This window comes from Rattus norvegicus, chromosome 2, assembly GCF_036323735.1.
Source record: "Rattus norvegicus strain BN/NHsdMcwi chromosome 2, GRCr8, whole genome shotgun sequence".
NCBI classification, from domain to species: Eukaryota; Metazoa; Chordata; class Mammalia; order Rodentia; family Muridae; genus Rattus; species Rattus norvegicus.
This window is the reverse complement of record NC_086020.1, coordinates 144,112,164-144,133,781: the sequence shown is the minus strand read 5'-3', so window position 1 is coordinate 144,133,781 and position 21,618 is coordinate 144,112,164. Positions and strand designations below refer to the sequence as shown.

Here is a 21,618-nt window from a genome sequence, read left to right as displayed (position 1 = left end):
AATTTGAAGCAATCTCACTGAAATCAGGGACTAGACAAGGCTGCCCACTCTCTCCCTACCAATTCAATATAGTACTTAAAAGTTCTAGCCAGATTAACTAGACAACAAAAAGAGGTCAACAGAATATAAATTGGAAAGGAATAAGTCAAAATATCACTATTTGCAGATGATATGATTAGTATATTTAAGAAACACCAAAAATCCCACCAGAGAACTCCTAAACCTGATGAACAACCTCAGCAAGATGGTTGGGTATAAAATTACCTCAAACAAATCAGTGGCCTTCCTCTACTCAGGATATACAGGCTGAGAAAGAAATTAAGGAAACAACACCCTTCACCATATTCACAAATAATATAAAATAGTGTGGGGTGACTCTAACCAAGCAAGTGGATCTGTATGACAAGAACTACAAATCTCTGAAGAAAGAAATTGAAGAAGATCTCAGAAGATGGGAAGACCTCCCAGGATCATGGAAAGGCAAGATTAATATAGTAAAAATGGCCATCTTGTCAAAGTGATCTACAGATTCAATGCAATCCCCATCAAAATTCCAACTCAATTCTTCAGAGTTAGAAAGAGCAATTTGCAAATTCATTTGGAAAAGCAAAAACAAAACAAAAAACAAAAACAAACAAACAAACAAACAAAAACAGAATCTCAAAAACTATTCTTAACAATAAAAGATCTTCTGGGAGAATCACCATACCAGACCTCAAACAGTAGTACAGAGCAATAGTGATTAAAAACTGTATGGTATTGGTACAGAGACAGGCAGGTAGATCAATGGAACAGTATTGAAGACCCAGAAATGAACCCACACACCTATGGTCACTTGATCTTTGACAAAGGAGCTAAAACCATGCAGTGTGTGTGTGTGGGGGGGGGGGGGGTGTCAGCATTTTCAACAAATGGTGCTGGTTCAACTGGTGGTCAGCATGTAGAAGAATGCAAATTGATCCATTCTTGTCTCCTTCTACAAAACTTAAGTCCAAGTGGATCAAGGACCTCCACATCAAACCAGATACACTGAAACTAATATTAGAGAAAGTGGGGAAGAGCCTAGAGCACATGGGCACTGGGGAAAATTTCCTGAGGAAAACAACAGTGGCTTATGCTCTAAGATCAAGAATCAATGAATGGGACCTCATAAAACTGCAAAGCTTCCGTAAGGCAAAAAACACTGTCAATAGGACAAAACAGCAACCAACAGATTGAGAAAAGGTCTTTACCAATTTTAAAACCGAGAGGGCTAATATCCAATATATACAAAGAACTCAAGTTAGACTCCAAAGAGCCAACGAACCCTATTAAAAAACGGGGTACAGAGCTAAACAAAGAATCTTCAATTGAAGAATATTGGCATGGCCATGAAGCACCTAAAGAAATGTTCAACATCCTTAGTCATCAAGGAAATGCAAATCAAAACAACCCAGACATTCCACCTCACACTAGTCAGAATGGCTAAGATAAAAAGTCAGGTGACAAAGATGCTGGCGAGGATGTGGAGAAAGAGGAACACTCCTCTATTGTTGGTGGGATTGTAAGCTGGTACAACCACCCTGGAAATCAGTCTGATGATTCCTCAGAAAATTGGACACAGTGCTACCTGAAGACCCAGCTTTACCACTCCTAGGCACATATCCAAAAGGTACTTCAATATATAACAAGGACACGTGCTCCACTATGTTCATAGCAGCCTTATTTATAATAGCCAGAAGCTGGAAATAACCCAGATGTCCCTCAACAGAGGAATGGTTACAGAAAATGTGGTAAATTTATACAGTGGAGTACTAGTCAGCAATTAAAAACAATGACTTCATCAAATTATTAGGCAAGTGGATGGAACTAGAAATATTCTGAGTGAGGTATCCCAGTCACAAAAGAACACACATGGTTTACACTCACTGATAAGTGGATATTAGCCTAAAAGTTTGGAATACCCAAAATACAATTCACAGACCATATGAAGCTAAAAGAAGGAAGACCAAACTGTGGATGCATCAGTCCTTCTTAGAAGAGGGAACAAAATACAGGGACAGAGAGTGGAGCAGAGACTGAAGGAATGGCCATCCAGAGACTGCCACACCTGGGGATCCATCCCATATGCTGCCACCAAACCCAGACACTATTGCTGATGCCAAGAAGAGCTTGCTGACAGGAGCCTGATATGGATGCTTCCTGAGAGGCTCTGCCAGAGCCTTACTGATATAGATTAAGATGTTTGCAGCTGAACATCAGAATGAAGGGACCCCTATGGAGGAGTTAGAGAAAGGACTGAAGGAGCTAAAGGGGTTTGCAACCCCATAGAAAGAACAATATCAACTAACCAGACCCCCAGCAGCTCCCAGGGACTAAACCACCAACCAAAGAATACACATGAGGGGAACACATGTCTCCAGCCACATATGTAGCAGAGGATAGCATTGTCTGGCATCAATAGCAAAAAAAAGCCCTTGGTCCTGTTCAGGCTCATTTCCCCAGATTATTGGAATGCCAGGGTGTTGAGGTGGGAGTGGGTGGTTGGGAGGGGAGCATCCTCACAGAAGCAGGTGGAGGGGGAATGGGAGAGGGGAAAACCGGGAAAGGGGATGACATTTGAAATGTAAGTACATCTTCCTGGTTGCTGCTGCCATGGAGAGCTCTTGGGCAGCACCCCGCGAGCAAACTTGAGCCTCGGGACCACAGGTAAGACCAACTTTTCTGCTGCAAGAGACCTGTCTGGTGATCTCGGGACACACAAAGGCAGAATTCCTCTAGGACCGGGCACCTCCTGTGTTTACCAGGAGTCGCACACCCGCGGATCCCGGCCTGCAGCAGCTCTCTGCTCCCAGACACCGTGGGAGAGAGACCCGACCGCCTGGTCAGGTGGGCACTCCTGAGGCTGCAGAGCGGAAGAGACCACCAACACTACCCACCCCTGCCCACATCCCTGGCCCAAGAGGAAACTGTATAAGGCCTCTGGGCTCCCGTGGGGGAGGGCCCAGGAGCGGCAGGACCCCTGCCTGAGACACCACCGGAACCTGAAGAAAACAGACTAGATAAACAGTTCTCTGCACCCAAATCCCGTGGGAGGGAGAGCTAAACCCTCAGAGAGGCAGACACGCCTGGGAAACCAGAAGAGACAGCTCTCTGCACACACATCTCGGACGCCAGAGGAAAAAGCCAAAGACCATCTGGAACCCTGGTGCACTGAAGCTCCCGGAAACGGCGGCACAGATCTTCCTGGTTGGTGCTGCCACGGAGAGCTCTTGGGCAGCACCCTGCGAGCAAACTTGAGCCTCGGGACCACAGGTAAGAACAACTTTTCTGCTGCAAGTGACTTGTCTGGTGAACTCAAGACACAGGCCCACAGGAACAGCTGAAGACCTGTAGAGAGGGAAAACTACACGCCCGAAAGCAGAACACTCTGTCGCCATAACAGGCTGAAAGAAAACAGGAAAACAGGTCTACAGCACTCCTGACACACAGGCTTATAGGGCAGTCTAGCGACTGCCAGAAATAGCAGAACAAAGTAACACTAGAGATAATCTGATGGCGAGAGGCAAGCGCAGGAACCCAAGCAACAGAAACCAAGACTACATGGCACCATCGGAGCCCAATTCTCCCACCAAAACAAATATGGAATATCCAAACACACCAGAAAAGCAAGATCTAATTTCAAAATCATATTTGATCATGATGCTGGAGGACTTCAAGAAAGATGTGAAGAACTCCCTTAGAGAACAAGTAGAAGCCTACAGAGAGGAATCACAAAAATGCCTGAAAGAATTCCAGGAAAACATAACTAAACAAGTAGAAGCCCATAGAGAGGAGTCACAAAAATCCCTGAAAGAATTCCAGGAAATCATAAATAAACAAGTAGAAGCCCATAGAGAGGAGTCACAAAAATCCCTGAAAGAATTCCAGGAAAACACAATCAAACAGTTGAAGGAATTAAAAATGGAAATAGAAGCAATCAAGAAAGAACACATGGAAACAACCCTGGATATAGAAAACCAAAAGAAGAGACAAGGAGCTGTAGATACAAGCTTCACCAACAGAATACAGGAGATGGAAGAGAGAATCTCAGGAGCAGAAGATTCCATAGAAATCATTGACTCAACTGTCAAAGATAATGTAAAGCGGAAAAAGCTACTGGCCCAAAACATACAGGAAATCCAAGACGCAATGAGAAGATCAAACCTAAGGATAATAGGTATAGAAGAGAGTGAAGACTCCCAGCTCAAAGGACCAGTAAATATCTTCAACAAAATCATAGAAGAAAACTTCCCTAACCTAAAAAAAGAGATACCCATAGGCATACAAGAAGCCTACAGAACTCCAAATAGATTGGACCAGAAAAGAAACACCTCCCGTCACATAATAGTCAAAACACCAAACGCACAAAAAAAAGAAAGAATATTAAAAGCAGTAAGGGAAAAAGGTCAAGTAACATATAAAGGCAGACCTATCAAAATCACACCATACTTTTCGCCAGAAACTATGAATGCCAGAAGATCCTGGACAGATGTCATACAGACCCTAAGAGAACACAAATGCCAGCCCAGGTTACTGTATCCTGCAAAAATCTCAATTAACATAGATGGAGAAACCAAGATATTCCATGACAAAACCAAATTTACACAATATCTTTCTACAAATCCAGCACTACAAAGGATAATAAAGGGTAAAGCCCAACATAAGGAGGCAAGCTATACCCTAGAAGAAGCAAGAAACTAATCGTCTTGGCAACAAAACAAAGAGAAGAAAAGCACACAAACATAACCTCACATCCAAATATGAATACGAGAGGAAGCAATAATCACTATTCCTTAATATCTCTCAACATCAATGGCCTCAACTCCCCAATAAAGAGACACAGATTAACAAACTGGATACGCAACGAGGACCCTGCATTCTGCTGCCTACAGGAAACACACCTCAGAGACAAAGACAGACACTACCTCAGAGTGAAAGGCTGGAAAACAACTTTCCAAGCAAATGGTCGGAAGAAGCAAGCTGGAGTTGCCATTCTAATATCAGATAAAATCAATTTTCAACTAAAAGTCATCAAAAAAGATAAGGAAGGACACTTCATATTCATCAAAGGAAAAATCCACCAAGATGAACTCTCAATCCTAAATATCTATGCCCCAAATACAAGGGCACCTACATACGTAAAAGAAACCTTACTAAAGCTCAAAACACACATTGCACCTCATACAATAATAGTGGGAGATTTCAACACCCCACTCTCATCAATGGACAGATCATGGAAACAGAAATTAAACAGAGACGTAGACAGACTAAGAGAAGTCATCAGCCAAATGGACTTAACGGATATTTATAGAACATTCTATCCTAAAGCAAAAGGATATACCTTCTTCTCAGCTCCTCAACTTTCTCCAAAATTGACCATATAATTGGTAAAAAAAACGGGCCTCAACAGGTACAGAAAGATAGAAATAATCCCATGCGTGCTATCGGACCACCACGGCCTAAAACTGGTCTTCAATAACAATAAGGGAAGAATGCCCACATATACGTGGAAATTGAACAATGCTCTACTCAATGATAACCTGGTCAAGGAAGAAATAAAGAAAGAAATTAAAGACTTTTTAGAATTTAATGAAAATGAAGGTACAACATACCCAAACTTATGGGACACAATGAAAGCTGTGCTAAGAGGAAAATTCATAGCGCTGAGTGCCTGCAGAAAGAAACAGGAAAGAGCATATGTCACCAGCTTGACAGCACACCTAAAAGCTCTAGAACAAAAAGAAGCAAATACACCCAGGAGGAGTAGAAGGCAGGAAATAATCAAACTCAGAGCGGAAATTAACCCAGTAGAAACAAAAAGGACCATAGAAAAAATCAACAGAACCAAAAGTTGGTTCTTTGAGAAAATCAACAAGATAGATAAACCCTTAGCCAGACTAACGAGAGGACACAGAGAGTGCGTCCAAATTAACAAAATCAGAAATGAAAAGGGAGACATAACTACAGATTCAGAGAAAATTCAAAAAATCATCAGATCTTACTATAAAAGCCTATATTCAACAAAACTTGAAAATCTGCAGGAAATGGACAATTTCCTAGACAGATACCAGGTACCGAAGTTAAATCAGGAACAGATAAACCAGTTAAACAACCCCATAACTCCTAAGGAAATAGAAGCAGTCATTAAAGGTCTCCCAACCAAAAAGAGCCCAGGTCCAGACGGGTTTAGTGCAGAATTCTATCAGACCTTCATAGAAGACCTCATACCACTATTATCCAAACTATTCCACAAAATTGAAACAGATGGAGCACTACCGAATTCCTTCTATGAAGCCACAATTACTCTTATACCTAAACCACACAAAGACCCAACAAAGAAAGAGAACTTCAGACCAATTTCCCTTATGAATATCGACGCAAAAAATACTCAATAAAATTCTGGCAAACCGAATCCAAGAACACATCAAAACAATCATCCACCATGATCAAGTAGGCTTCATCCCAGGCATGCAGGGATGATTTAATATATGGAAAACCATTAACGTGATCCATTATATAAACAAACTGAAAGAACAAAACCACACGATCATTTCATTAGATGCTGAGAAAGCATTTGACAAAATTCAACACCCCTTCATGATAAAAGTCCTGGAAAGAATAGGAATTCAAGTCCCATACCTAAACATAGTAAAAGCCATATACAGCAAACCAGTTGCTAACATTAAACTAAATGGAGAGAAACTTGAAGCAATCCCACTAAAATCAGGGACTAGGCAAGGCTGCCCCCTCTCTCCCTACTTATTCAATATAGTTCTTGAAGTTCTAGCCAGAGCAATCAGACAACAAAAGGAGGTCAAGGGGATACAGATCGGAAAAGAAGAAGTCAAAATATCACTATTTGCAGATGATATGATAGTATATTTAAGTGATCCCAAAAGTTCCACCAGAGAACTACTAAAGCTGATAAACAACTTCAGCAAAGTGGCTTGGTATAAAATTAACTCAAATAAATCAGTAGCCTTCCTCTACACAAAAGAGAAACAAGCCGAGAAAGAAATTAGGGAAACGACACCCTTCATAATAGACCCAAATAATATAAAGTACCTCGGTGGGACTTTAAACAAGCAAGTAAAAGATCTGTACAATAAGAACTTCAAGACACTGAAGAAAGAAATTGAAGAAGACCTTAGAAGATGGAAAGATCTCCCATGCTCATGGATTGGCAGGATTAATATAGTAAAAATGGCCATTTTACCAAAAGCAATCTACAGATTCAATGCAATCCCCATCAAAATACCAATCCAATTCTTCAAAGAGTTAGACAGAACAATTTGCAAATTCATCTGGAATAACAAAAAACCCAGGATAGCTAAAACTATCCTGAACAATAAAAGGACTTCAGGGGGAATCACTATCCCTGAACTCAAGCAGTATTACAGAGCAATAGTGATAAAGACTGCATGGTATTGGTACAGAGACAGACAGACAGACCAATGGAATAGAATTGAAGACCCAGAAATGAACCCACACACCTATGGTCACTTGATTTTTGACAAAGGAGCCAAAACCATCCAATGGAAAAAAGATAGCATTTTCAGCAAATGGTGCTGGTTCAACTGGAGGTCAATATGTAGAAGAATGCAGATCGATCCATCCTTATCACCCTGTACAAAGCTTAAGTCCAAGTGGATCAAGGACCTCCACATCAAACCAGACACACTCAAAGTAATAGAAGAAAAACTAGGGAAGCATCTGGAACACATGGGCACTGGAAAAAATTTCCTGAACAAAACACCAATGGCTTATGCTCTAAGATCAAGAATCGACAAATGGGATCTCATAAAACTGCAAAGCTTCTGTAAGGCAAAGGACACTGTGGTTAGGACAAAACGGCAACCAACAGATTGGGAAAAGATCTTTACCAATCCTACAACAGATAGAGGCCTTATATCCAAAATATACAAAGAACTCAAGAAGTTAGACCGCAGGGAGACAAATAACCCTATTAAAAAAATGGGGTTCAGAGCTAAACAAACAATTCACAGCTGAGGAATGCCGAATGGCTGAGAAACACCTAAAGAAATGTTCAACATCTTTAGTCATAAGGGAAATGCAAATCAAAACAACCCTGAGATTTCACCTCACACCAATGAGAATGGCTAAGATCAAAAACTCAGGTGACAGGAGATGCTGGCGAGGATGCGCAGAAAGAGGAACACTCCTCCATTGTTGGTGGGATTGCAGACTGGTACAACCATTCTGGAAATCAGTCTGGAGGTTCCTCAGAAAATTGGACATTAAACTGCCTGAGGATCCAGCTATACCTCTTTTGGGCATATACCCAAAAGATGCCCCAACATATAAAAAAGACACGTGCTCCACTATGTTCATCGCAGCCTTATTTATAATAGCCAGAAGCTGGAAAGAACCCAGATGCCCTTCAACAGAGGAATGGATACAGAAAATGTGGTACATCTACACAATAGAATATTACTCAGCTATCAAAAACAACGAGTTTATGAAATTCGTAGGCAAATGTTTGGAAATGGAAAATATCATTCTGAGTGAGCTAACCCAATCACAGAAAGACATACATGGTATGCACTCATTGATAAGTGGCTATTAGCCCAAATGCTTGAATTACCCTAGATGCCTAGAACAAATGAAACTCAAGACGGATGATCAAAATGTGAATGTTTCACGCCTTCTTTAAAAGGGGAACAAGAATACCCTTGGCAGGGAAGAGAGAGGCAAAGATTAAAACAGAGACTGAAGTAACACCCATTCAGAGCCTGCCCCACATGTGGCCCATACATATACAGCCACCCAATTAGACAAGATGGATAAAGCAAAGAAGTGCAGACCGACAGGAGCCGGATGTAGATCGCTCCTGAGAGACACAGCCAGAATACTGCAAATACAGAGGCGAATGCCAGCAGCAAACCACTGAACTGAGAATAGAACCCCCGTTGAAGGAATCAGAGAAAGAATTGGAAGAGCTTGAAGGGGCTCGAGACCCCATATGTACAACAATGCCAAGCAACCAGAGCTTCCAGGGACTAAGCCACTACCTAAAGACTATACATGGACTGACCCTGGGCTCCAACTGCATAGGTAGCAATGAATATCCTAGTAAGAGCACCAGTGGAAGGGGAAGCCCTGGGTCCTGCTAAGACTGAACCCCCAGTGAACTAGACTGATGGGGGGAGGGCGGCAATGGGGGGAGGGTTGGGAGGGGAATATCCATAAGGAAGGGGAGGGGGTAGAGGGGAGGGGGATTTTTGCCCGGAAACCGGGAAAGGGAATAACACTCGAAATGTATATAAGAAATACTCAAGTTGAGTCCCACACCCGCGGATCCCGGCCCGCAGCAGCTCTCTGCTCCCAGACCCGGTGAGAGAGAGACCCAACCGCCTGGTCAGGTGGGCACTCCTGAGGCTGCAGAGCGGAAGAGACCACCAACACTGCTCACCCCTGCCCACATCCCTGGCCCAAGAGGAAACTGTATAAGGCCTCTGGGCTCCCGTGGGGGAGGGCCCAGGAGCGGCAGGACCCCTGCCGGAGACACCGCCGGACCCTGAAGGAAACAGACCGGATAAACAGTTCTCTGCACCCAAATCCCGTGGGAGGGAGAGCTAAACCTTCAGAGAGGCAGACAGGCCTGGGAAACCAGAAGAGACTGCTCCCTGCACACACATCTCGGACGCCAGAGGAAAAAGCCAAAGACCATCTGGAACCCTGGTGCACTGAAGCTCCCGGAAGGGGCGGCACAGGTCTTCCTGGTTGCTGCCGCTGCAGAGAGCCCCTGGACAGCACCCCACGAGCAAACCTGAGCCTCGGGACCACAGGTAAGACCAAATTTTCTGCTGCAAGAAAGCTGCCTGGTGGACTCAAGACACAGGCCCACAGGAACAGCTGAAGACCTGTAGAGAGGAAAAACTACACGCCCGAAAGCAGAACACTCTGTCCCCATAACTGACTGAAAGAGAGGAAAACAGGTCTACAGCACTCCTGACACACAGGCTTATAGGACAGTCTAGCCACTGTCAGAAATAGCAGAACAAAGTAACACTAGAGATAATCTGATGGCGAGAGGCAAGCGCAGGAACCCAAGCAACAGAAACCAAGACTACATGCCATCATCGGAGCCCAATTCTCCCACCAAAACAAACATGGAATATCCAAACACACCAGAAAAGCAAGATCTAGTTTCAAAATCATATTTGATCATGATGCTGGAGGACTTCAGGAAAGACCTGAACACACTTAGGGAAGCACAGGAAAACATTAATAAACAAGTAAAAGCCTACAGAGAGGAATCGCAAAAATCCCTGAAAGAATTCCAGGAAAACACAATCAAACAGTTGAAGGAATTAAAAATGGAAATAGAAGCAATCAAGAAAGAACACATGGAAACAACCCTGGATATAGAAAACCAAAAGAAGAGACAAGGAGCTGTAGATACAAGCTTCACCAACAGAATACAAGAGATGGAAGAGAGAATCTCAGGAGCAGAAGATTCCATAGAAATCATTGACTCAACTGTCAAAGATAATGTAAAGCGGAAAAAGCTACTGGCCCAAAACATACAGGAAATCCAGGACTCAATGAGAAGATCAAACCTAAGGATAATAGGTATAGAAGAGAGTGAAGACTCCCAGCTCAAAGGACCAGTAAATATCTTCAACAAAATCATAGAAGAAAACTTCCCTAACCTAAAAAAAGAGATACCCATAGACATACAGGAAGCCTACAGAACTCCAAATAGATTGGACCAGAAAAGAAACACCTCCCGTCACATAATTGTCAAAACACCAAACGCACAAAATAAAGAAAGAATATTAAAAGCAGTAAGGGAAAAAGGTCAAGTAACATATAAAGGGAGACCTATCAGAATCACACCAGACTTCTCGCCAGAAACTATGAAGGCCAGAAGATCCTGGACTGATGTTATACAGACCCTAAGAGAACACAAATGCCAGCCCAGATTACTGTATCCAGCAAAACTCTCAATTAACATTGATGGAGAAACCAAGATATTCCATGACAAAACCAAATTTACACAATATCTTTCTACAAATCCAGCACTACAAAGGATAATAAATGGTAAAGCCCAACATAAGGAGGCAAGCTATACCCTAGAAGAAGCAAGAAACTAATCGTCTTGGCAACAAAACAAAGAGAATGAAAGCACACAAACATAACCTCACATCAAATATGAATATAACGGGAAGCAATAATCACTATTCCTTAATATCTCTCAATATCAATGGCCTCAACTCCCCAATAAAAAGACATAGATTAACAAACTGGATACGCAACGAGGACCCTGCATTCTGCTGCCTACAGGAAACACACCTCAGAGACAAAGACAGACACTACCTCAGAGTGAAAGGCTGGAAAACAACTTTCCAAGCAAATGGTCAGAAGAAGCAAGCTGGAGTAGCCATTCTAATATCAAATAAAATCAATTTCCAATTAAAAGTCATCAAAAAAGATAAGGAAGGACACTTCATATTCATCAAAGGAAAAATCCACCAAGATGAACTCTCAATCCTAAATATCTATGCCCCAAATACAAGGGCACCTACATATGTAAAAGAAACCTTACTAAAGCTCAAAACACACATTGCACCTCACACAATAATAGTGGGAGATTTCAACACCCCACTCTCATCAATGGACAGATCATGGAAACAGAAATTAAACAGTGATGTAGACAGACTAAGAGAAGTCATGAGCCAATTGGACTTAACGGATATTTATAGAACATTCTATCCTAAAGCAAAAGGATATACCTTCTTCTCAGCTCCTCATGGTACTTTCTCCAAAATTGACCATATAATTGGTCAAAAAACGGGCCTCAACAGGTACAGAAAGATAGAAATAATCCCATGCGTGCTATCGGGCAACCACGGCCTAAAACTGGTCTTCAATAACAATAAGGGAAGAATGCCCACATATACGTGGAAATTGAACAATGCTCTACTCAATGATAACCTGGTCAAGGAAGAAATAAAGAAAGAAATTAAAAACTTTTTAGAATTTAATGAAAATGAAGATACAACATACTCAAACTTATGGGACACAATGAAAGCTGTGCTAAGAGGAAAACTCATAGCGCTGAGTGCCTGCAGAAAGAAACAGGAAAGAGCATATGTCAGCAGCTTGACAGCACACCTAAAAGCTCTAGAACAAAAAGAAGCAAATACACCCAGGAGGAGCAGAAGGCAGGAAATAATCAAACTCAGAGCTGAAATCAACCAAGTAGAAACAAAAAGGACCATAGAAAGAATCAACAGAACCAAAAGTTGGTTCTTTGAGAAAATCAACAAGATAGATAAACCCTTAGCCAGACTAACGAGAGGACACAGAGAGTGCGTCCAAATTAACAAAATCAGAAATGAAAAGGGAGACATAACTACAGATTCAGAGGAAATTCAAAAAAACATCAGATCTTACTATAAAAACCTATATTCAACAAAATTTGAAAATCTTCAGGAAATGGACAATTTCCTAGACAGATACCAGGTATCGAAGTTAAATCAGGAACAGATAAACCAGTTAAACAACCCCATAACTCCTAAGGAAATAGAAGCAGTCATTAAAGGTCTCCCAACCAAAAAGAGCCCAGGTCCAGACGGGTTTAGTGCAGAATTCTATCAAACCTTCATAGAAGACCTCATACCAATATTATCCGAACTATTCCACAAAATTGAAACAGATGGAGCACTACCGAATTCCTTCTATGAAGCCACAATTACTCTTATACCTAAACCACACAAAGACACAACAAAGAAAGAGAACTTCAGACCAATTTCCCTTATGAATATCGACGCAAAAATACTCAATAAAATTCTGGCAAACCGAATTCAAGAGCACCCCAAAACAATCATCCACCATGATCAAGTAGGCTTCATCCCAGGCATGCAGGGATGGTTTAATATACGGAACACCATCAACGTGATCCATTATATAAACAAACTGAAAGAACAGAACCACATGATCATTTCATTAGATGCTGAGAAAGCATTTGACAAAATTCAACACCCCTTCATGATAAAAGTCCTGGAAAGAATAGGAATTCAAGGCCCATACCTAAACATAGTAAAAGCCATATACAGCAAACCAGTTGCTAACATTAAACTAAATGGAGAGAAACTTGAAGCAATCCCACTAAAATCAGGGACTAGACAAGGCTGCCCACTCTCTCCCTACTTATTCAATATAGTTCTTGAAGTTCTAGCCAGAGCAATCAGACAACAAAAGGAGATCAAAGGGATACAGATCGGAAAAGAAGAGGTCAAAATATCACTATTTGCAGATGACATGATAGTATATTTAAGTGATCCCAAAAGTTCCACCAGAGAACTACTAAAGCTGATAAACAACTTCAGCAAAGTGGCTGGGTATAAAATTAACTCAAATAAATCAGTTGCCTTCCTCTATACAAAAGAGAAACAAGCCGAGAAAGAAATTAGGGAAACGACACCCTTCATAATAGACCCAAATAATATAAAGTACCTCGGTGTGACTTTAACCAAGCAAGTAAAAGATCTGTACAATAAGAACTTCAAGACACTGAGGAAAGAAATTGAAGAAGACCTCAGAAGATGGAAAGATCTCCCATGCTCATGGATTGGCAGGATTAATATGGTAAAAATGGCCATTTTACCAAAAGCAATCTACAGATTCAATGCAATCCCCATCAAAATACCAATCCAATTCTTCAAAGAGTTAGACAGAACAATTTGCAAATTCATCTGGAATAACAAAAAACCCAGGATAGCTAAAGCTATCCTCAACAATAAAAGGACTTCAGGGGGAATCACTATCCCTGAACTCAAGCAGTATTACAGAGCAATAGTGATAAAAACTGCATGGTATTGGTACAGAGACAGACAGATAGACCAATGGAATAGAATTGAAGACCCAGAAATGAACCCACACACCTATGGTCACTTGATTTTTGACAAAGGAGCCAAAACCATCCAATGGAAAAAAGATAGCATTTTCAGCAAATGGTGCTGGTTCAACTGGAGGGCAACATGTAGAAGAATGCAGATCGATCCATCCTTATCACCCTGTACAAAGCTTAAGTCCAAGTGGATCAAGGACCTCCACATCAAACCAGACACACTCAAACTAATAGAAGAAAAACTAGGGAAGCATCTGGAACACATGGGCACTGGAAAAAATTTCCTGAACAAAACACCAATGGCTTATGCTCTAAGATCAAGAATCGACAAATGGGATCTCATAAAACTGCAAAGCTTCTGTAAGGCAAAGGACACTGTGGTTAGGACAAAACGGCAACCAACAGATTGGGAAAAGATCTTTACCAATCCTACAACAGATAGAGGCCTTATTTCCAAAATATACAAAGAACTCAAGAAGTTAGACCGCAGGGAAACAAATAACCCTATTAAAAAATGGGGTTCAGAGCTAAACAAAGAATTCACAGCTGAGGAATGCCGAATGGCTGAGAAACACCTAAAGAAATGTTCAACATCTTTAGTCATAAGGGAAATGCAAATCAAAACAACCCTGAGATTTCACCTCATACCAGTGCGATTGGCTAAGATCAAAAACTCAGGTGACAGCAGATGCTGGCGAGGATGTGGAGAAAGAGGAACACTCCTCCATTGTTGGTGGGATTGCAGACTGGTAAAACCATTCTGGAAATCAGTCTGGAGGTTCCTCAGAAAATTGGACATTGAACTGCCTGAGGATCCAGCTATACCTCTCTTGGGCATATACCCAAAAGATGCCTCAACATATAAAAGAGACACGTGCTCCACTATGTTCATCGCAGCCTTATTTATAATAGCCAGAAGCTGGAAAGAACCCAGATGCCCTTCAACAGAGGAATGGATACAGAAAATGTGGTACATCTACACAATGGAATATTACTCAGCTATCAAAAACAACGAGTTTATGAAATTCGTAGGCAAATGGTTGGAACTGGAAAATATCATCCTGAGTGAGCTAACCCAATCACAGAAAGACATACATGGTATGCACTCATTGATAAGTGGCTATTAGCCCAAATGCTTGAATTACCCTAGATCCCTAGAACAAACGAAACTCAAGACGGATGATCAAAATGTGAATGCTTCACTCCTTCTTTAAATGAGGAAAAAGAATACCCTTGGCAGGGAAGGGAGAGGCAAAGATTAAAACAGAGACTGAAGGAACACCCATTCAGAGCCTGCTCCACATGTGGCCCATACATATACAGCCACCCAATTAGACAAGATGGATGAAGCAAAGAAGTGCAGACCGACAGGAGCCGGATGTAGATCGCTCCTGAGAGACACAGCCAGAATACAGCAAATATAGAGGCGAATGCCAGCAGCAAACCACTGAACTGAGAATAGGTCCCCTATTGAAGGAATCAGAGAAAGAACTGGAAGAGCTTGAAGGGGCTCGAGACTCCAAAAGTACAACAATGCCAAGCAACCAGAGCTTCCAGGGACTAAGCCACTACCTAAAGACTATACATGGACTGACCCTGGACTCTGACCCCATAGGTAGCAATGAATATCCTAGTAAGAGCATCAGTGGAAGGGGAAGCCCTGGGTCCTGCTAAGACTGAACCCACAGTGAACTAGTCTATGGGGGGAGGGCGGCAATGGGGGGAGGGTTGGGAGGGGAACACCCATAAGGAAGGGGAGGGGGGAGGGGGATGTTTGCCCGGAAACCGGGAAAGGGAATAACACTCGAAATGTATATAAGAAATACTCAAGTTAATAAAAAAAAAAAAAAAAAAAAAGAAATACTCAAGTTAATAAAAAAAAAAATAAAAAAAAAGAAATGTAAGTACATAAAGTATCCAATAAAAAAACAAAATCAAAAACAAAACAAACAAAAAACCTGATAAGCTTGCATCAAGCAAGAAAGGAAAAATGTTGTTACTGGATAAAAAGAATATTCTTTCTTCACAAAAAGAAATGTGCCAGCCATGGTGGCTCACAACTTTAATTCTGGTGCTTAAAAGGCAGCGGCAGGCATACATATGAGACTGTGTCTCAAACAAGAGGTAGAAAATGCTTTCCTTTGGTTTTTCCTGGCCTGAAGAAATAATGTTTCCTTTCACAAGATTTTTTAAGTACAAGAAAAAAGATAAAGGCAGGAGGACCACTGCAAGTTCAAGACCAGCCTGGGCTGCATGACAAATGTCATGCCAGCATGACTACATATTAAGAATGTATCTAAAATAATAATGAGGAGGAGGAGGAGAGGAGGAGAAGGAGGAGGAGGAGAAAGTTGTTCAGCAAGGAGGTGCTTGCTGCCATGCCTGACTGTGAGGTAAACCTCTAGGACCCAGTGAGGTGATGGCAGATGAAAACTAACTCCTAGGAATCTTGGACCCATCCCTGTAAGATGCTTTTACAAGATACTTTATTCTCATTGATAATTTGGTCGCATGTCATCCTTCTCTTGCCTAAACACTCATTATTCATCATGGCAGAGCAGTGCAATCTGAGGATCCTGTGTTTGGGGAATATACATATAAGTTAATTTTCTACCATTTGCTTAAGTCAATGCATTCATACAAAATTACAAATAGACGTAAATGGACCACTATTCACTATTAGAAAAATATTATATAAAATTTAAAAAAAGATTTTGAATCTACATTATAAATAATTAGATTCTATAATATAGAGCTGTATATAATAATCAATCTGGAGCTCGAAAAACAGTGATTTCTAATCAAAAGCTGATACTTATTCATCAGAAATTCTCTTTGAGGTAAAATTATATGTTTCTCCAGTACCTAAGAGAATTTTACCCTTCCTTAAATTACCGGGATAGGTGGTCAACAACTATTACTATTAGGAATAGCCTGTGTTTTCTACGTCACATACCAATGTAATTAAATTGCCCTTTTTAATCCACAGCAGAATTTTTCAACTGATACTGAGTAACTAAATAAATGCCATTTACCAATAACTAAATTTCTTTCAAACTACCATTTTTGCCATCTTTGCCTTATATTTATCTAAAATGAGAAAAATTATGCAGTGTCAACAGGTGACACCTGATGCCCGGAACCTATATTCAAGGTCCTAATAGGCATTTGAGGTTCAAATGTTTGAAATATGTTTTCAGTCCTTGACTAGAACTACTTTCCCCTAAACTAATACCTCTGTATTTAATAGAAGTTTGAAGAAGGTAAAAATCAATGGAAATCACCTGAGAGCCACTAAGTCTATCATTGAAGAAAAAACATGTACAACCAACTAAAAATTTTATCCATTTGAGACTGTTTATATGGTGAAATCTAATGGGGAAAAATGTTAAAAATCTTCCTTCCTAAAATGAAAAATGGCTTAATTTAAACATGTCTACAAGTTTTCCACATGTATATTTTTAGATTTAGTTTTATTTTTAACTATGTGTACGTGTGTGTTGGCATATGTGCAAATCCCCTCAAAGGCTACAGGCATGAGATCCCCAAAAGCGAGAGTTTCGGGCATTTATAAGGTTCCTACTGTGGGTGCTGTGAGTTAAACTCAGGTTCTCAACAAGGGCCATATGCACTCTGACTGCCAAGCCCTCTCTCTTGCATCCCACATATATACTCTTTAAGGATGTATTATGCACAAAAGCAGAAAGCTAACTTGCATGGACTGATATAATGAACCTCTACTAGTAACCCACAGAGGATAAAGAAAAGTGACGCTTCCAGAGGAAGTAGCATGTTTAGTTACACATAAATAACCAGGTAAAGGGAGGGTAATGATCATGGTGGACAAAAACCTTGGACATGTGAGGCGTTGCAGAAAAGTACATAAAACATAAAAGAGCTGTCAACATGCCCTACATGGAGTTGGCTGCAGCACAAAGTTAAGGACAGGAGGTGGAAAGCAGGGTATCTGTTAGACACACCCAGGCTCGTGATGAGGATATGTTATGGCATAGATAATAAATAGTAAGCTAATATGCCTGCCCAATCCCCCCTTAAAAATGAATAGGCAACAACGGGAGTTCCTCACTTCCTAAGTTAACTGTCTCCAATCTCCGTCTAATAAGAAAAGTATATCAAACAACGACACATCCTAGTTTCTTTTTCACTGAAGACTGTACTATGTCAGAAATTACAGTACACATTAATAACCTTGAGTCAATATCATTGGTTTAGTTTTAATTTCCTTATAGAAAAAAATTTAATCTGTTATTGAACTTTATTTTAGTTGGGACAGTTTGTATTAAGTGTAGTTCCAGATCAATACTGAAATAGTCCTAGTTAAAGTTCCATAAACAACGCTGAGAATAGGCAACCCCGACTTGACTTGCACATTAACTGATTTCTTATTTAAAGGGAACTAATAGACAATAGCAATGATACTTATGCTGTGCAAAGCTCTACATTTTCAGGTTCCTTTACAATTAGATTTTATTCTTTTATGAGTTTTTATAGAAGTCTCATTTCTTCCACGTGATGAAAGTTGTGAGCCAAAGTTCAGAATGACTTTTCTTGTTGAGCAGACCAAGTATGATAAAAATATGTGAAATGTGTGGAAACAGCATATTGTGTCTACTCTGTGAGGGAGCTTTGAATGTAGCTAGCAATAACACTGAGGTTTTTTGTCACATAGACTCAGCACAGTTCTTCTGCCAATTAGTCCACAATGAACTGAGACCACCCCTCAGATCCTCACTGGTAATAGACTCTTACGTGAAATTAATGGTCACGGTTTGCTCTAAGATCCCAACTGGGCTTTGAGGGTGGCAGGAGCCACTGAGACTAATGAAGCCATCATCAAATGACCAATTGGTTGACCAACTGTAGCCAATTAAGCTGTGTTCTATGTGTTACTTCTATTTCTTTATCACTCCTGACTGTGGTAGAATTCTCACAATCGGTTCTGATTCTAAAGGTGGTTGACTCACAAATCATTTTTTTTTTGTTTTGCTCAAATTAACTTTAGCTGACATAACTGGTCTAGAAAATGTTTCTTTTAAAATAGTGACAGTCAGACATACTGATACTGGTGCACGACTTTAAACCCAGCATTGGAGAGGGAGAGGCAGAGGCAGAAGCAGATGGATCCCTGTGAAGCCAGCCTGGTCTATAGAGTTCTAGGACAGTCAAAGCTACATAAAGAGACTGTGTTGTGGTTGTTGTTGTTGTTGTTAACTAGTACTAAATGCAAAAGCAAGGTGAGTTCTACATTGAGTTCTCTTTACTATCTGCTTCCCCCAATTGTAGGGAGACAAAGCCCAATACAGGAACAGAATAAGTGTATCCATGGCAGTGTTGATAAAGGTAAGAGTTAAGCATTTTGTGCATAATATAAAATCTAAGGTATAGAATTGAAGGGTGAAGTTAAGTTTCCATTCTTAGATTAGATCAAGCAACATTCCACTATTAAATTACAGCTCTAGATGGAAAAAAAAAATCCAACCAAGCTGAATTCTTAGCACCAACAGTAGCAATCTGTATTCAGTCTTGCTAAAACTAAGCCTCTCAAAAGTTATGGTGACTTCCTTTTCTCATTTCCCACTAGCCACTAAATACTTAAAGCTCATTTTGAAACAGATGAAATTCAAGTAAAATTTCTCCCCAACCTTCTCTTCTGTTTCCTTGGGTAGGCCTCATTCTTATTTTTTTTTTAATTTTTTTAAGAGATTTATTTATTATATGTATGTACACTGTAGCTGTCTTCAGACACACCAGAAGAGGGCATCGGATCTCACTACAGATGGTTGTGAGCCACCATGTGGTTGCTGGGATTTGAACTCAGGACCTCTGGAAGAGCAGTCAGTGCTCTTAACCACTGAGCCATCTCTCCAGCCCCCCCCCTCATTCTTATTTTAATCTGAATAATTTAATACACTGACATATCTTTCCTGATACATGGAGAATTTAAATTAACTAAAAACATTAATAACATCAAAAAGAAAATGTTACCTTTATATCAAAATTACAATCAAGTCTTCTAATCAATACGATAAAAGTACCAGATGAATTGTCTTTCAGTGGTGGAGGCACTATAGGTTCACAAGCATTCTCTGGTTTCGAGTTAATCAGAAAACCCTGAAAAAGAATTAGTAATAAATTATTTCTGTTTCACTCAATGAGTCAATTAACTTACTATACAGATGTCTTTCATTAAGACAGATGTCTGTCATTTCAATGCTTTACTCTAATCCAGATGTATTTTCTGGTAGGAACAGTTTGTTCACAATCCCAGAAATTTTAAAGTAGAGTTTGACTTCATAACCATTTCTGGGTTTTGTTTTTAAAAGGTTCAGAATGTTAACATTTTTTAGGATTACACATAAGTCAATTATACCAAAGATAGTATGTTGGTGTTTCCTAACAATGTTTCTAAACCAAAACATTTAAGTTAGCTTTTATGTCTTACATTATCAAACAAAAAGGCACACATTACATTATAAATAAAGTATTCTGGATATTTTTCTATATTAGTACTCTTCTGAGTATATAAAGATATATGTACAAATATGTTAATTTTTACATTTTTAATAGTTAAAAATCAGAGATCAAGCTCATGAATGAGGTGAATGTTTTAAAATCATACTATATACACATGAGAGAAAAGTAAAGTAATGCATTGGTTTAAAAATGAAGTTTTAACAATTGAATTTCTTCAGCTAAAAAAAGTAAATCCTGATATTTTCAGGTATTATAGTAAGCAAAATAAGTCAGACTCAGAAATAGTCCATGCTTTTTCTCATATGTGGAATCTAGGGGGAGGGGGACGAGAGAGAGAGAGAGAAAGAGAGAGAGAGACCCCATATGTGTACATGTGTGTGCGTGCGTGTATTCTTGTGTGTGTGTGTGTGTGTGTGTGTGTGTGTGTGTGTGTATACACACGCACGCACATGCCTATTTAATGGAACCATGAGGAGGAAAGAAAAGAATTTATGGGATGGGGAAGAGGGGAAGAGAGAGTAATGCAATATGTACCACACAGCTACAGAAGGAAGGACAATGGGAGATAGGGAGATAAGAAGATGACAGGCAGGAAGAAAGCAGCAAGGATGGGGACCAAGAGGAAAAGAATATAATACCACATGCGAATGAAATGTCAACATGAAATTCATCCACTTATCTATTAACCTAAATAAAAATTTAAAAACTTTTTAAATTAACAAAATTTAAATTAAAATTGCAAAGTTTTTAGCAAGATAAATTTAAAAACAGCAAATTGCTTCTCCAAAAAATGTACAATAGTCTAATATCAGAAAATGTATTGATTTGAAAAGTTATATTAACAGACTGAAATACAAAAACCAAGTGATCTTAACATAGTGAACCAATAAATACCTAAAATCATCAAACTTTTTAGAAAGAAATAAGCAAAGAAAGCTATGGTATAACATCTTCAAAGTTCTGCATGGTGTTAGAACTAGCTCCTTGAACCAACTCTTAGGATTTAAGGATTTCTTCTTTTTTTAATAATTTTATTATTTATTTATTTATTTGTTTATTTATTTATTTATAAGTACACTGTCACTGTCTTCAGACACACCAGAAGAGGGCATCAGATCTCATTATAGGTGGTCATGAGCCACCATTGCTGGGAATTGAACTCAGGGCCTCTAGAAGAACAATCAGTGCTTAACCACTGAGCCATCTCTTCAGCCCAGAATTTC

At 40.0% G+C, this 21,618-nt stretch overlaps 2 protein-coding genes across 5 annotated transcripts in view; one reads left to right on the top strand and one right to left on the bottom strand.

Annotated features, from left to right (window-relative positions):
• Positions 1-21,618, top strand: part of Rpl12-ps2 (ribosomal protein L12, pseudogene 2) — an 852,478-nt gene that overhangs the window by 653,097 nt on the left and 177,763 nt on the right. The gene's annotated exons all lie outside the window — the stretch shown is intronic.
• Positions 1-21,618, bottom strand: part of Rnf13 (ring finger protein 13) — a 134,995-nt gene that overhangs the window by 77,739 nt on the left and 35,638 nt on the right. For all 4 annotated transcript variants that reach the window (XM_063282535.1, XM_039103124.2, XM_039103125.2 and 1 more), the window contains one exon: positions 19,907-20,032. In XM_063282535.1, the coding sequence (XP_063138605.1) occupies positions 19,907-20,032 (126 nt within the window). The remainder of the gene's footprint in view (positions 1-19,906; positions 20,033-21,618) is intronic.